At 34.8% G+C, this 18399-nt stretch overlaps 1 protein-coding gene and 1 long non-coding RNA gene across 2 annotated transcripts in view; one reads left to right on the top strand and one right to left on the bottom strand.

Moving 5' to 3' along the window:
* The window catches only part of LOC134199849 (uncharacterized), a 13251-nt gene extending 9595 nt beyond the window's left edge, over positions 1–3656 (bottom strand). Inside the window, exon 1 of the long non-coding RNA XR_009974498.1 lies at positions 2985–3656. This is a non-coding gene — a long non-coding RNA (uncharacterized LOC134199849). The remainder of the gene's footprint in view (positions 1–2984) is intronic.
* The window catches only part of LOC101739739 (phospholipase A1 member A), a 25306-nt gene extending 6909 nt beyond the window's left edge, over positions 1–18397 (top strand). Inside the window, exons 2-7 of the mRNA XM_004927632.5 lie at positions 10583–10718; positions 11341–11566; positions 12783–12963; positions 13928–14119; positions 15627–15795; positions 16337–18397. Of these exons, the coding sequence (XP_004927689.2) occupies positions 10583–10718; positions 11341–11566; positions 12783–12963; positions 13928–14119; positions 15627–15795; positions 16337–16445 (1013 nt within the window). The 3' untranslated portion in view covers positions 16446–18397. The remainder of the gene's footprint in view (positions 1–10582; positions 10719–11340; positions 11567–12782; positions 12964–13927; positions 14120–15626; positions 15796–16336) is intronic.
* Positions 18398–18399: the final 2 nt, after the last annotated feature.

Below are 18399 nucleotides of genomic sequence, written 5' to 3' on the forward strand. Positions count from 1 at the left end.
TTGATTACTCAGTTTATGTTTGACATTTAGTTACTTAAGAAAGAAATTGTTATTTTAATTATTATTTTGATAGAACTTAAAACCATGGAAACGATTTAGCGATAGATATGTGTATGTACTTAGTATTTATAGCAAAAAAAAATGTTAAAAAAAAATGTTACACGTCATATATAAACCTAGTGTATAATTAATTGCATTTATTATTATTATTTTTTTTGTAACATATATATTTTGTTTTTTTTTCTTGATCTCAAAGCGAAGGGTCTCGCTTTAGGTAGGATGGCCGAGCTGTAAGGTTTATGATTATTTATATTAATATGATTATATAGAGTGTAAGGCTTCTGATTATTTATATGATTATATAGAGTCCTGTACATATTAAGAATTATTATTAAATATGAGGTTTATATTGCAAACCATTAAAATATTGTTAAGTTATAAATCCAACAGTTGACAAATGTCGTCAATAGATGTCACAGGCTAACAAAATTACATCGCGGTAGCGTTGTGTGTAAAAATTTGTATAAGAAGTCCAAAGTAATTATGAATAAATCAAGAACCAAACGCATCAATGTAAAATTGGCAGATTAAAGCAAAGTGTGAACAAAGTTAGCCTGTTTAATTTATATGTCTGACACCCAAAAATCACTATTAAGTAGGTGGTATCAGTGATATTTACAGGCTTAATATCTAATAGTTCTCATCTAGTGAACTGTGAACTCGTTTGGCCTCTGAGTAATAGTAAAATGGCTTTTTAAGTCTCCACGGGAATACGACTTCATGCCTATTTGTGCAGAGAAATAGTTATAGGTTTTTGGTAAAGAGACTGCAATTACAATTAAAACGATACTGCGACCTCATGCCCCATTCATGATAATGAGACGGCAAACCGATCCTGAAAGCCGTTCGATGCCAAGAGATCCGTAAGCCGATCCATACATTTAAAATAAGAAGAAAAAAAATTGGGTTGAGTGTCATCTTACTCATAAAAAATGCAACAAACAGAAACCGGTCTGACGTACAATGTCGTAACCGCGTTTGTTCTCACTTGTGTTTGCGCTAACTTCCACTTCCTTATTGTTACACGGTTCGCGTGTTGTGGACTTTATTGTTTATTTAATATTTGGCGTCGAGAATTCTCTTTAAATATTATTTCGGAACCATATTTCAAAACGAATTAGCTATTGTTTCGAAATTAAATTATACAAAACTTATACCTTTAAGTTATCGCAAGTTAATTTTACAAAACGAATAATTTTTATTTTCTGTTTCATTAATTATTTTACTTTATTTTACGTGCACAAATTAGTATTTACCAAGTATTTATAATATTTTACGTATGTTAAAAATGTACCAATTAAACAAGGTTAATTAATAATGATTGTGTAGATAACTAACATTTCCTTTTGAACGTGTTATACCTTATTTTATTATACGTTGAATTTTATTATTTTAGCTGGGTAGATAAGCTTACCTGGTTTTAAGCGGTTTCATAGACATACACACATAGGTAGATATACAATTTTTTTGCTTTATGATATTGCGATTATATACAAGATCTTACTGGTGGTAGGACCTCTTGTGAATCCTCGCCGGTAAGTACCACCGCCCTGCCTATTTCTGCCGTGAAGCAATAATGCATTTCGGTTTGAAGAGTAGGGCAGCCATTGTAACCATACTGAGATCTTAGAACTTATATATATATCTCAAGGTGGGTGGCGCATTTACGTTGTAGATATCTATGGGCTCCAGTAACCACTTAAGACCAGGTGGGCTGTGAGCTCGTCCACCCATCTAAGCAATAAAAAAAAAGTCATAGACATACACACTTAGGTAGATATAGGTACTAATTTTTTTGCTTACTGATTTTACGATTATATACAAGAAATATCATCAAATTTTGAAACGATGTTACATTTAACTAGGTGCTCTTAAGTCAGAGAGCGCTCACCGTTCGTCACTTCCGAACTGCTTGGCCGAGATTTGTATTGCATAACACCGTCTCATTCACAGTGCTCGTAGTGTATTTAACCTACTCACAAACTTCGCACGTTTTTATTTTATTTATTTTTATATCATAGATGGGTGGACGAGCTCACAGCCCACCTGGTATTAAGTAGTTATTGGAGCCCATAGACATCCATAACGTAAATGCCCCACCCTTCAACCCGAAACTCATTACTGCTTCACGGCAGAAATAGGCAGGGTGGTGGTACCCATCTGCGCGGACTCAGAAGAGGTCCTACCACTAGTAAAGTGTCTAAGGTAGTGAGCAAACACAACCGGTGGCATACTGAAAAATAGTGTTTAATAGTATTATTATTTTAGGGTTTTTCTGGTTAGACTACAAAATGATTGCACTTTAGCACTACGACTGTCTCCTAGAAATCGTTATGCGAAACTTTGGAAATCATGAACGTCAATAAATCATATAGGTAGCATTATCATCGGTTTTCATGAGTTTTAGACATTGAATTAAATTTTACTAGTGGTCCCAGTGTAGTCGAAATTCGACTATAATTAATTGAAATTATAAGTTTGGACATTATTACGGTTCTATTATATTTCTATTATACTTCTATAATCACAGATTTCACCAAGACTACCCCATGGACAAATAATATCAAAGACAAACAATATTATTCTATTCTCAATTTGACCACAGACTTTCAAAATAAACACAGTATATGTGTGTATATACCTATGTGTTGTGTCAAATACATGTTAGTGTAAGTAATGTTTTTTTTATTGATTTATTAATGCATAATTTTAAAAAATATTAGCATTCGGCACTCCTCTATATTCTCTATAAGTGTGGGAAATTTCATACTCCTCCGTCTGCGCAATTTTCGTAAAAAGGGGTAGAAAGTGTTTGCTTCACGTATTAATATATAGATTTCCTTTAATTTTATAACAACGTAAAATTATTTATAACAGTGGCTAAATCATGTTTGAGTTTTAAAATTTTTAGTGACAATATTTACCAGAAAACTTTTGACGGAGACAACGGCATCTTAGCATTACTAGCCTTGACGACTAGATTGCGTCAGCAGAAATTTGTACAATCTTCTTTAAAGGAATCTCTCTTGCAATTGCCTTTACATACATTTCAGTGTAAGTTGATGTTATGCAATACGTTTAATATTGACAGTTCACTTGATTTTTTTTATAACATTGTGGAATTGATAAATTTGATACAGCCAAAGCCAAAGTTATGGTTTCATTTTTAATTTTACACAACATAGATTTATATTTGTATAGATATTTGAAATAAATTATTATTAAATAATAATATAAAAAATTTTTGGCTGTCATATCTATCAGACTATCGAGGTTGCAGTGATTTTTTTATTTAATGTCGATATCTCAGTTTAATGTTTGACGTATACGCTTATCTATATATATATTTAAAAATGAATTGCTGTTCGTTAGTCTCGCTAAAATTCGAGAACGGCTGGACCGATTTGGCTAATTTTGGTCTTGAATTATTTGCCGAAGTCCAGAGAAGGTTTAAAAGGTATCAATGTAAAACATGAAAATGCCCGGAATTAAATAAAAATAACAATTTTGTTTTTTCTTTGTTGTGTATGATTTAAGTTTATTTTATACAAAAGTTTAGGTCTTTTATTTATCGATTGAGGCACTACGAAGTCTGTCGGGTCAGCTAGTTTATAATAATTATTGCCGTATCGATTACTGATTAAAATCTCATTAGGCAATTACGTTCAACTAGAAGAATCTTTGAATCGACTTATTAAAATATGAAAAGGTCATAAAGAACATGAAGCAATTTAAATTCCAAAACGCAACACAGCCTTCGTTTACAAAACGTGAACTTACAACATTTCATTTGTCGTTCATCAAAACGACAAGAGCTGTAAATTGAGAAATAATTTCGTAAACGATATTGCTAGCTTTGACTGGTGGTGCAGTAATTAGCGCCTCTGCTTGTTGCGCCAAGGGTCGCGGGTTCGATTTCCACATCGGACATAGAATCGTGTGGTGAATAGATTTGTCTGTCTGGGTGTTTATTATCTATACATGTATTTTTTTTTTTAGGTGGGTAGACGAGCTCACAGCCCACCTGGTGCTAAGTGGTTACTGGAGGCCATAGACATCTACAACGTAAATGCGCCACCTACCTTGAGATATAAGTTCTTAGGTCTCACGTATAGTTACAACGGCTGCCCAACCCTTCAAACCGAAACGCATTACTGCTTCACGGCAGAAATAAGCGGGGTGATGGTACCTACCCGCGCGGACTCACAAGAGCTCTTACCACCAGTAATTACGCAAATTATAATTTTGCAGGTTTCATTTTTATTACACGATGTTATTCCTTCCCCGTGGAAATCAATCGTGAACATTTGTTGAGTACGTTGAGTATATATGTATATATTTAAACGTATATAAGTATCTATGTCAGTCTCTGGTACCTATAACACAGGGAATCATTAGTTAGGGCTGGACGACCGTGCGTGATTTGTTCCTGGTTATTATTATTATGTTTGTAGTATGTTTGATGTCATAATCAGGTATCCGACCTTTAACTGTATGTATTTGTTTTTATGAATTTAGTGTAGTTTGAGTTTCGAACGTTATTTTGATTGATTTAAGTGATTCACATCATACTAAATACGGTAGCATGTCATTTAAGATATAGTGACCTTGAACGCGGCCCCGCCTATTTCTGCCGTAACTCATTCATGGATTCGGCTTTAAAAAGATTTTACTTTAAAGCTTTAAAACGCTCTCATTTACGGCGGCGTGTGCTTTTTATTTTTTTTCATATATGCAATTACAAATTGTAATCTATAGACGATAAAAAAAAGAATACAATAACGAATACTGTTATTATTTTTAAGCTATTGCTTAGCTTTTATCGCGGGCTTTGAGCGTGGCGACCGAATCAAGAAATTCCGTAACGAAAATAAAACCTAACACCCCCACTCCACCTACCATGTAGCTCGTGTTCAACACATTCACAATGCTAAAAATTCTATGCAATACCTTTACCGCAACAGTCCCCGAGTGCCATTAGTTTTTTTATTATTATTATTACTATTATTATTATTATGATTTTTGTATTATATTTATGTATTAACACTAGACTCATCGGTATTAATTTCGGGTCGATATTCAAATTAAAAGCATAGGGTCAAATTCTGTTGAGCGCGCATAATGTCTTAACTCGATAGGTTACAGTGTTGTTACAATACAATGCAACACTTTCACTGTTCACTGGATTCACAATACTTTCCATGAATGCTTGACGCCAAGACGTAATTTGGTTCGGAGTTATTATATAATTTCGAACAAGTCTACCTTGAGTTATAGCTGGGAACGAGATGACCGCGTCCACGTTGTTATATAACTCTTACCCCCAGCCATATACAACCAAAAGCAGGCAATAAGAGTTTTTTTGTTTATATTTTTTTTTTTCGGTTAAGTTATATAGGTTGGAATTTTCCAATTCTTAAAAAAGGTTTTAGTGTTTCTGTTCCTAGAATTAAGACAATCGAAACGACCCTTATATTAGGGTCTGTTTATAACCAAACTAGTTTATCAGACGTAGATTTCGAAATGAGGAAGATAAAGATATTTAAAGTACTCCTACGAGAGAAAGAGACAAGAATATAATACTTCTAAAGGTTAATCCTCTGAATGAACTGCTCACAATAAAAATATAATGTGCATTTTTGGAAATTTCTAGATAATTTCCTGTCGAATTTCCAAATTCACTCCAAGGTTGCGTGGAACAAACCGATTTATTCGGACATTCATACACACCGCCAAAAAAATAAAAAAGTTACAGCGTTCTTGTTCAACATACATTTGAACAAAAAAATTATAACCAATAATCTATACTTATCTATACTAATATTATAAAGCAGAAGAGTTTGTTTGTTTGAACGCGCTAATCTCAGGAACTATTGGTCCGATTTGAAAAATTCTTTCAGTGTTAGATAAGCCATTTATTGAGAAAGGCTATATATAAGCTATATAACATCACGGTTAGATCAATATAAGTGGAGCAGCAATAAATAATGTTTCAAAATAGGGGTTTAAATAGCTCCTTAACATTCTATAATTCAAAAATATTTTCACTTTCTACGTAAATGAAGTGGGGGGTAAAATTTAGCGTTATGCCAAAGTAACTATTCCATGCGGACGGAGTCGCGGGCAAAAGCTAGTGTTAAATAAAAAATAAAACAGTATTAATAAAACTTCGAAGTAGTTATTATGCAAGCCTTCATTGAAGTTAAATTTGGAGTTGAACTCAAAACATACATATGTACATCCGCGACGATACTCCTCTTTTTTTCCTATCTATTCTGATAGCCTTGAGAAGCTATTTCAGATTTTCCTTGACGTATAGGTGAGCTCATGGGGCTCAAACCGGAATGTTGCCAACACTGGCCCTAGCAAGAGTAGTGCTTCGCAGAATCTACCACCGGATCGGAAACGCGACCCACTGAGAAGATCCGGCGAGAAACGCAGTGGGCTGTGTCTATGGGTTAATTTACTCGTCTAGCCCTTCGTCGCAAGCGACGGGTTCGACGAGGACAGTGACCGGTGCTTGAGGTACCTAAAAGCACCGTTAACGGATCGGGAGGATCCGTAATGACGTGTTTAAGGCGACGTCGACTATTTACCATTCGATTCACAGGATCGGATATGTAACTCCTCCTGATTTCCATGTTAAGTACTAGTAACTCCGCCCCTTTTTACCGCGAAACAATCTTATGGTACCATGAGTAAGTCGCTGTATCGACACAGACTAGAAGTCGATTTGACACCTCAAGGTTGGCATAAGCATTTACGATCCATTCGATCTAGTCACCGCTTAACATATTGTGAGCTCGGTTGTCAATTTATCAAAACAGAAAAACCGATAATTCCAAATATAAAACTAATAAGTCAACAACAAATGTGAACCGACCGCATTCCTACTAAATAGCTGCCTCTATGTTTCGTAATAAATTGAGTAATAATTGCGATGATAACGATCAACAAAAAGTTTTGTAACAAAACTGCGGATTCAAACGAGCTATTTCTTTTATAATGGGTGTGTAGTGATGGCTTCCCAAAAACGAACAACCTGTTTTCGTTTCTAGGGTGTAAAAAAAAGCGTTCGATTTTTTAACCGAATTAAAAAAAAACGGAATAGTTCTCAATTCGACTGTTTTTTTATGTGTACTCAGAATTTTTTCTAGGAATTTTGATGATTTTATTTTATTTGAAAGTTGGTGTTTCCGATGTTATTATATAGATATTATTTTAATTGTACCTACACAGACAAAAATACATTTATTTAGATGTGTACATAATAAAACAGAATAGACGAAAGAGAGTTTAACTCATCGATAAGATTTTTTCTTGCATATTACAAATTTGGAAATACTATTGGCATTGCTGACCTTTTCATATCAGATGGCCGTGAGCGTGGTAGTCCTATAAAAACGTTACGTCGGTTTCCGGGAGTCGTATATATAATTAAAACTACTATTACGGTTTAATATAGCTTTTTTATTGTAATTATAATATTTCAGACGTTTTGGGCCACATTTGGAATATTGTATTTCAGCGCAATAAATATCATTACAACTATTTGAAATTGAACATACTATTAATACAAGTATTATGTCATGAACCGCAGTGACCCCTTTCCATCAGGCCATTCATGTAGAACATCATTAATATTATCACGTTTGTTTCCTAACAAACTATTCTCACAAAATTTTTTCAACTTCTCCCCATAACTCAGAAAATATAGAATCTTATAACTCTATTCTGAGAATTAGTGATAGGACATTTTTTGAGTCCGCAGGACGGCCACTCTTCTAGCTAATTCAATCAAAACAATCTCTGGCTACCGCTAAACATTAAATTATCGGTCCGCGTCTAATCATTTAAGCTAAACAAAACATGTTTAAATTAAGTTAAAACTGTTATATAGTAAGGAAAAATGTTAAGTAACACTTTTTTCCCTATTTATTCGCTAAGGGGCTATTCCAGCTAAGTTAGGACGGGTAGATGAGCTCACGGGCTCAATCGGAGAGAATTTGCTAACACTAGCCCTAGCAAGAGAATAAACCATCGGATCAGGATCGTGAGCCACTAAGAAGATCCGACGAGAAAATCAGTGGGCTGTGTTTATGGGTTAGTTCGCTTGTCGAACTCAGCGTCCTAATTGGACGGTGACCGGTGAAATAACACTCCTGTTTGAGATGACAACATTTGAAACTTATGACAAAACAATTACGTGACTTAACGCCAATTGTTTCTGACAAGTGTAGTAAACTTGATGTCATTGCTCAGTTCGCCTGCACGTTTGGGTAATGACTTCTAATTGTCTTTACTAATCAGACCGCAAAATGCGCTGGATTGTTTTAAGTATAGCAAGTTTGCTTGCTGCAGGTTTCGTGAATCACAATTTCACAAGATTATGGTTTTTTTATTTATTGAAACGAAGTTCCTTATGGGACGATGCGGAGGGGTACCCTAACCGGGAAAAAACGTCCGTAACGTAAGACTTTTATTAGTAATGCACACAGTGTAGGACTTCACTTTGTAATAACGTAAAAAAAATAGCATATTTTTATTATATATTTTTTTATAAATCATTGTGAATAAAATAAAGTTGATAACTTTGTAAAGTAGTTATTTTTTACAAATAAAAAAATCATAATAAAAAATGTATACCCGAATAATTCTTTTCTTTATACCTCGAATAGAACTTAAAATTAATATTTTTATAATAAGGAACTTCGTTCCTATCCGGTGTCCCACGACACCACACCTTTTTTTGTTGCCTATCTTCACAAGTTCACGGGCCATCTGGTGTTAAGTGACTAGTCGAGTCTTCACACTAGACTTCACACCGTGATGTCAGCTGCCTTGCGACCTGAGAACGAAGTCTCGATTGAATTGTATGATGGCTGTCCTACTTTTAGAAACGGAACACGTGACTGCTTCGCCGATAGAAATGTTCAGGATAGGGGTAACCCATCCAGGATTCAATTGCACCCTTCCACTAGTAATTACGAAATAAATAAAAACATCTAAAAAATATTATCGTGAACACGTGCTTAGTACGTATACTTAGAAAATCCTGCCACACTGGGATAGTCTGGTGCCCTGTATCTTTTAATCCACAACCAGTTCAACGACATTCCTTCAGATTCTTATTACTAATACATTTAACGTTATTCATTAGTGTAGTAATCTATACTTATACTTATAATATTATAAAGAGGAAAGATTTGTTTGTTTGCTTGTTTCGAATAGGCTCCGAAACTACTGGACCGATTTGAAAAATTCTTTTTCCATTAGAAGCCGATATTGTCCCTGATGAACATAGGCTACCTTTTTAATTACTTTTTTTATTTTTATTTTTTGGTTTCATGTGTGTTTTAATGTTTCCGAAGCGAAGCGAGGGCGGGTCGCTAGTACTAAAATATAATAATAATGGTAATAGAAAATAAAAATGAAACAATTTCTACAAAATAAAACGAGAACATCATCGATGCAGTCAAAGTGAATTAAATATACATTATTTAATAAAGGATAACTCCAAAACTGTTGGTCACATCTTGATAAAAATGAAATAGGACCAGATGAGAAGATCTAACTTTCAAATAATACTCAAAATCGATTTATCTACAAAAAAGTTCTTAGGTATTAAATTAAATTAAATTATACACATATTAAATTAAAATACATCCAATTGAGAACTTCCTCATTTTTTTAAGTCGGATAAAAATAAGATTTTAGTAGCATAGATGGCCAAATAAGCGAATCTTTCTAGAAGACCTTTGCATAGACACCTGTGGCCAACACCGAGGGTGTGTAATGAGTTCGTAATCTTAACTGTATTTGTTTTACATGATGAGCAAATACTACCATGAAATTTTAATTTAAAAATAATAATAAGTAGCTACAACATATTTCAACAAATTTCTTCCAAAGCCATGATAGTTTTATGAGTATGCGGTTCGTGTCTTCTGATTATTACAAGACAATTTTACTATATATGACTACTGCTAACCATATTTTAAAATCTGACCACAATCTTCTACAATAAATTTCGAGGGGTAAAGGCTTTAAGCGATATTTTTGCATACATCAATCTGTTGATACGAATCTATATATATAAAAATGAATTGCTGTTCGTTAGTCTCGCTAAAACTCGAGAACGGCTGGACCGATTTGGCTAATTTTGAATTATTTGAATTATTTGTTGAAGTCCAGAGAAGGTTTAAAAGGTAGTTATATAATTTTGTTTTTACTTTGATGTGTCCCCCGTCCTTTCCTTTTGTTTGTTTTAAGTTTATTTTATACAAAAGCTTTTTATTTATTAAAAAGTTTTTTATTTAGGGATTGAGGCACTACGAAGTCTGCCGGGTTAGCTAGTACAAAATAAAACTTTATTTACAAAAATACTCGTAAATGTCGCTTAAACCAAATAACCTTTCACCCTTTGATTTGTATTTTGATCGACAGAAAACAGCCTTATACAATAAGATATTATTTTTGAATAGATGAAGGACCTTATTGTTCAAGGGAGATATTTTTTTAGTTACAGAAAGTCAAGAAAACGAAATTCCTTCCGAAAAGAAGGCGCAATCAGTTAGAGACTTGTTTAACACGACATCGTGTATACAGCCTCCTTACCGATGCCCACATCCGAAAATGCAGTTCTTTCTTTACACCAGGTAATTTCTAGAATATTATGAATTAATAACATTGAATTGCTACCTTAACTATGTAGTGCATTTTGAAGTGAATAACTTTATAGATATCATTTTCGATCGCCGTGGCTTACAGGATAAGACGCACGGTGCAGCCTTTCTTACGGATTCCTCAGATCCAATTACCTTTGCCTTAGACGCCTTCAGTCCTAACACTAGGAGCAGGCTTAGGGACCCCGGTAACCGTACTTGTCGAACTCGATAAAGAGTTCGACGTGCAACCTAACCAATGCTCAACTCGCTGAGTTTCTCGCCGGATCTTCTCAGCGGGTCGCGATTCCAATCCGGTAGTAGATTCATTCGCGAAGCCGCTGCTCTTGAGTTGTTAGGTCTCCTTCGGAGGCGCTCGGGCGGTAGCAAATCCCACCCCTCCTGGCTGAGCCTTTGCTTGCCCACCTGTCCTGGTGAAACTAGGAAGGCCTCCGGGCCACCAGTAATCCTTCAATACTAAAAAAAAACGCCCGGTGCATTTTCATAGACCGATAAGATAATAGTCATGTAGATTTTTAGTAAGTTCGTCTCTCTATTCACTCAGATTTTTTTGAGTCGAATTGATATACAGTATCAAAAAACTCCTATGTTCCAGAACCACACAAGAAAAAGGTGAATTATTAAATACATTAGACAACAGATCTCTAACAGCCTCGAACTTCAATCCACTCCATCCAACGAAAATAGTCGTGCACGGATTCGGCGGAGGCAGGAACCTGTCGCCTAGTACTGATATGCGGAAGGCTTACTTCACAAGGGGCAATTACAACATCATCATCGTGGATTACGGAAGTCTCGTGAAAGAGCCGTGCTTAAGTCAGGTGGGTATCGGAACCGATAAGTCACTCACTGAATTAGAGTTTCCTTGTAATTCCTTCACCGTAGAAATCGTTCGTGAAAATGTATTAGATATCGAGGGGGTGAAACGTTTTTTTTTATTGCTTAAATGGGTGAACGAGCTCACAGCCCACCTGGTGTTAAGTGGTTGCTGGAGCCCATAGACATCTACAACGTAAATGCGCCACCCACCTTGAGATAAGTTCTAAGGTCTCAGTATGGTTACAACGGCTGCCCCACCCTTCAAACCGAAACGCATTACTGCTTCACGGCGGAAATAGGCGGAGCGGTGGTACCTACCCGCGCGGACTCACAAGAGGTCCTACCACCATTAATTACGCAAATTATAATTTTGCGGGTTTGATTTTTATTACACGATGTTATTCCTTCATCGTGGAAGTCTACCGTAAACATTTGTCAAGTACGTAAATCATTAGAAAAATAGGTACTCGCCTGCGGGATTCGAACACCGTTGCATCGCTAGATACGAATGCACCGGACGTCTTATCCTTTAGATCACGATGACATCGGCGACGAAAGTCTATTTAGTATAAGCGACATTTCGCTTAATACTCAACATTTATCATTGTAAATTATAGGTGCATTTTATTTGGTACTAGCTAACCCGGCAGACTTCGTAGTGCCTTAATCGATAAATAAAAAAAAAAAGGAATCCGTTCGACGGGGGACAAATCAAATGAATAACAAAATTGTTACTATTATTTAATTCCGTGTATTTTCATATTTATCTACCTTTTGAACCTTCTCTGGACTTCCACAAATAATTTAATACCAAAATTAGCCAAATCGGTCCAGCCGTTCTCGAGTTTTAGCGAGACTAACGAATAGCAATTCATTTTTATATATAGAGATTAGCATCAACAGTTCGTTGCTTTTAATTTAACTTAAATTAAGTTTACCCCATTCAAATAGCTGAAGAAGTTTTATTGTAACTTATATATTACTTATACGTTACTTATATATTGTTACGTATATTTTCTTCCAAATTTTCAAGTTTAAATGACTCTCCTGCAAAGTTGTAAAAAGGTTGCTTAAACCGAATTGCCTTTCACCCCCCGATTTGTATGTATGTATATCAAAAACAGGTAGCACGATGCTCCATACGGCCATTATTTACGCTTGTAATATACGTTTATTTATGTGCCAAAAATTAGTTTTTAAATATATCTTATTTTTCAGATAGAATGGGCTCCGCGTTTTGCCAGTCTCTGTATAACACAGCTGGTAGAATATTTACAATATCACCCAAAGAAGCAAGTTCAGCCGGAACAAATACATACTATTGGGTACAGTGTCGGCGCCCATATACTAGGCCTTGTGGCTAATTATTTAAAAGTCGGAAAACTTGGCAGGATAACTGGTATGCAGATTACTACTGTTATATAATTTAGAGGTAAACGTGTGGTTGTTACCGGTGAAGGGATTTAACGGCATTGAAACAAGTGCTAATTCTTGGGATAGTTAATAAATTGTACATTTGACACTTATTACAGATTATACTCACGTTCATTGCATTCATCTATATATTAATACGGGAAGCAAAAACTTTTTACGAAAATTGCGCGGACGGAGGAATATGAAATTTTCCACACGTATAGAGAATATAGAGAAGAAGTGCACAATGCTAATATTTGTTTAAAATAATGCATAAAAGATACATTAAATCCATAAAGAAAACATTACACACACTACATACCATGTATTTGACGTACACACGCATGCATACTATTTATTTATTGTCAAACTTTTGTTCTTGACGTCTGTGGACAAATTGAGAATAGATTAAATATTGTTTGTCTTTATTAATATTTTTTATAGTGTAGCCTTGGCGAAATTTGTGATTATAGAAGTATAAAATACAATCATAATAGTGTACAAACTTACAATTCCAATTAATTATAGTCGAATTTCGACTACTGCGGGACCACTGGTATAGTTAATTTTTTTATAGCAATAACCTATTTGGGCTGTTTTTGTTTGTTTTAATATTACCGAAAGTAAATAGCGATTCATGTCGAAATTTAAATGGATTGTAACTGTATACCTAATTAGAATTTATAATAAAATTGTAATATCTTTACGACATTACAATTACTGTAACGAGAACACACCACGATAGTATGCACACAGTTTTACTAGTAACCAACCTTATTGGATTTTTCGAAGGGAATTTCCCAAAATGATTTTCAAATACCAATGTGTTTACTCACAGTAGGCAGATTTGATATATTTTAAAATGATGTTCAAAATTGTAGTCAGAAATATATTTTTAAAATTAGGCACATAAGGAAATTTTGACTATTTCACTTGATTCTATTCCGCAGGCTTAGACCCGACTATTTTCTTCTACATGGGCAACAATAGATCCCGTGACCTGGATCACACGGACGCGTTATTTGTGGACATTTTGCATACTGGAGCCGGAATCCTTGGCCAGTGGGGTCCGAACGGTCACGCGGATTTCTATGTCAACGGAGGCTCCAGTCAACCTGGTTGTGCTCATGATACCATATTCCGTAAGAATATTTAATTTAATTTTTTTTTAACACCGTATTATGTTTGTCTTTGGAACATTATGACTTAACATTTCAATGTTGACTGATTGTATTGTTCTAACAATAGAACAAAACGTGTGAAAGTGTTGAACAGAAAACAATTGATGACGAAATTAGCCTTGAATTTATTAACGTACAAATATGGAAATATTTTCACTCAGACTCGTGAAAGGTTCTTAGTTCGTACTTGATAATAATAGTTAATAATTAGAAAATACTGATAAGTGACATCACCTGCCCGTGATTCTGCTACTGGCCCATCACCATACTATTGCCAGGTTGATATCAGAGCCTAATTACCAACCCAGCCCTCTTCCTAATTCTTATTTGGAGGGCGGGCTGTGGATAGGCATGAAATGATATACCATTGTAGCACCATTTTGTTTTATAGTACGAAACGGCGTCATGTTTTAATTTTTTTTTAAAAATAACTAAGTAAAATAAATTAATAAATAATTAAAGTAAAATAACTCGTCTTGTCAAAAACGGTATGAGAAAATACTAAAAACGAAATGAAAAAGATGTGCCAGCTTTTAAAAATAATATTTGTATTAATAATATTATTTTTTTTGTTTCTGCAGTTCCATCTTTTAACTACATGCTACACTATTTAGTGACACTGTTTAGAGAGGAAACGAAGTAGTTTATAAAGCTTTATATAGATGGCGCTAAAATGGATATTTCTGATGGTTAGCCCTATGTTAGAATTAGATTTAGTTTAGATTAATACAGTAAAACCTATTTATTCTCGTGGTATACGTTCCATGAATATGCCGCGAATACAGAAACCGTGAACATGGAAAAGCGCGCTTATAAAGGATATGCGGTTGGATAGCTACATAGTGGAATCCTTTTTATTAATGTGTACTATGTACCGATGTACCGAATAGATACGCGAATAAAGAAATCTTTAGCCGCGAACATAGGAATTAGGTCCCATTTTTTAAATCAGCAAATAGTGGAAACGCGAATGAAGGAAGCGCGAATAATGAGTTTTTACTGTAACTAACGCCCTATTCTAAAAAAAAACCTAGAACCGTATTGCAATACGTACCGAGCTTAATTATAAATTAAATTTCATGGAAATCTGTCCAGTTATTTATAAAAACAACATTATTAACAAATAAATTCGAAAAAAATTATAAAACCAAAGATATGTATGCATTTATTGGCTCAAAGTATTATATTATTATCGAACCACAACTAGTGATAAACAACAAGATTGATACATATCAAATAGTGGTAAACAAGACAAATATGAACACTTTCGACTGAGTAGGCCTAATTTCCGCGTTTCCTTGCACGACTCAATACTGACATAAAATGAAGAATTTTATCAAATTTATTAATATATAAATAAGGTGTATTTATGAATGCTCAATATGACATTTATATTTGTTAAGCCGCTATGGAAAATGGAGATGAGCTCGCATACAACCTCAAACAAAAAAACACATTTTTTTTACAGAAACATTGTCCTGTGATCATACGAAGGTGACGCCGTACTTCATTGAGTCAATAAACAGCAGAGCCGGCTTCTGGGCGGGTCCTTGTTCTAGCTTGTTTTCATACTTAATAGGCTGGTGTGAACCCAGAGACACTGAATACGTGCTGATGGGAGAACATGTTAGTCATAAGTGAGTATAAAGCGTTTTTAAATTAGCTAAGCAGTTTTCTTTTTCTTTTGAGCGACGTCCACGAATAATGAATAACATTGTTTAATAAAAATAGGAAACCCGCCTAAAATTACGCAATTCTGTTATATAATTCAAACTCATTCACCAATGGAAGCAATAGAACAACGAAAAATGTTCTGTTGATATTTCAGCGTTTAAAAAATACTCCTACAGCACTATAGGCTCCATAATTTCTTAAATGGAACTCTTCTTCTTCTTCTTGCTTCGGTTTCCTTAATACTGAGGGTCGTGACCACCTTCTCGCAACAAGAGTTTATTCCGGACCATTCCACGCCATTTGCCTCTATCTACTGCCGAGTGTAGAGCATCGTGAACTGTGGTGTCGAGGGTAGTGCGGATCTGGTCAGTCCAACGTGTCGGGCCTCTACCTCGTGGTCTTTTTCCGTCCATCTTGCCAGTCACTTATAAATGAAACTCATTCACACGTATAAATTCGATTTTCATGAGGTTTAATAATAAATTATTATCATAAAACTTTCAGTGCCAGAGGCGTATACTACGTCACCACTAACGCGAAGCCACCGTACGCTAGAGGCTTCCCGGGCAAATCGAGACGGCTTCGGCGACAGACATCACTCACCAAAAGCTGACAACCAAAAAATTACTTAATAACAACCTTATTAGTACGATAATTAAGTGTAAACTGATAGTCGTAAATGAAATTTGTATTAGGTACGTTAGAAACGTCCAACGGAACGTTTGAATGAAGTCGTAACCAAAAATAATAATGTTAATTTAATGCGCATGAAGAAAATAATGTTTTTATGGCTGTAGATGAGCAGAATAGCTCACGGCTGCTGTTAAATTGCTGATAGCTTGAAGTCGAAGCCTCAGTTTGTAGGTATTATCTGGCCCTGAAGCTATTGTTTAAGGCGCGATTGCTTCGTGGCAGAGGTTAATTCTTACTGATTACCCGTGCAACCGGACAATACAACCGCGTGCCAACAAAAACCACGCAAACTTATCAATTCTGCTTCTTTGATATTTATTACGCGAAACTTTCCATTAATCGTGAAAATATTCGTGGACACGTTTTATATTTACTCACGTATTTATTACACTTCAAATTTTTTATCACCTTTAGGATTTTTGATTTGGTTGGTTGAGTTGGATTCGAATTCACCGTGTGTCTCGTTCATTACACCACGAACGCTTTATCCATTAGTTTATCAACTTCTAGAGGTTCTAACAACAGCTTGTCCTAAGATGGGTTTCCTTTGCTTGTATAGTTTTACGAATGAAATATGTATGTGTCAAGAGCTAAGGCTTTGTTATATGAAAGAAATAACCAATAAATGTAGTTTAAAAATTATTTAAAAAAAACATGCTTAAATAGAAAAACCAAACAATTAATGTCATTTTTTTAACCGGTTGGCACAGGCAAAGTTATTTAAATCATCAAATTCCAGTATTTTCACACTACTTATTCGCTGGTAGCCTACTGAGGTATTCTGGCTACGCTCGGACACGTAGATGATTGCTAACACCAGCCCTAGCAAGAATAGTGTTTTGTTGAATCCACCACCGGATCGGAATCGCGACCCACTGAGAAGGTCCGGATAGAAACTCAGTGGGTTGTGTCTGTGGATTACATTGCACGTCGACCTCTTCGATGAGAACGATGAACAGTGCTTGGAGAGCCCAAAAACACAGAGTGGATCCGGACAAGACGCGTTTTGGTTGACAATGCTGCTAAGTGATGAAAATCGGCAAAAATATATGCACACACATCAAATACCGATGAAAATATGATAAAAAATTTACATAAACCGAAGGTAAATCGAACGACTGTAAGTCATTGACTCATCCAAAGATTTAGTTACTACACACAAACAAAACATAATAGGTGTCAAACTGCTAAAAGGGTGTTAAAATTAATACTTGCCAAATTCCTTTTATTAATCTATTATTTTTAGTAAATTTCAGTTTAAAATAATGTAGATGTAATTGCCTTGTAAAAATTTATTTTGTAATCTAACCACAGTTAATATCTTATAGTATATCGATATAGGTAAAGATTTATATGCACGTGTACTAAAATCGGAAGTGGACCGATTTCGGTTTAGATGTTTTTTTGTGTGTTTCTGTAAAGCGTTAGTGAATTCTTTCGGGCTTAACCCCGTGAGCTCGCCCACACATCCGCTGAAGTCAGAATTGCCCCTCGAGACTATTGACAGTAGGTAAGCAAATTATACTCTGTGGCGTTAGTGGGTTATAAGTTATTAAAATTATTTTATAAGCGAAATAACATTCCCCAAACATGCTTGTTTAACGTGATTTTACAAATAAAGTGTTTATGGTTCAAACTCTCAAATGGTAACGAATTTAAATTAAATAGAGTGCTAATTAATTATTTAACATTAGTTTGTAAAGGATGTTATTTGAGTGTAGAATTACAGAATCTACTTTTATTTATTCTTACCGTGTTTGTGATATTAGGAAGTTTTTTTTTGTATGGTTAAAATCTTAAGTTACGACTATGAGAATTCTGTGTGTCATTTATTTAAGAAAGCTATAGTTTAGAAATAAAATTTTGATTATTTT

Source organism: Bombyx mori, chromosome 12, assembly GCF_030269925.1.
Source record: "Bombyx mori chromosome 12, ASM3026992v2".
NCBI classification, from domain to species: domain Eukaryota; kingdom Metazoa; phylum Arthropoda; class Insecta; order Lepidoptera; family Bombycidae; genus Bombyx; species Bombyx mori.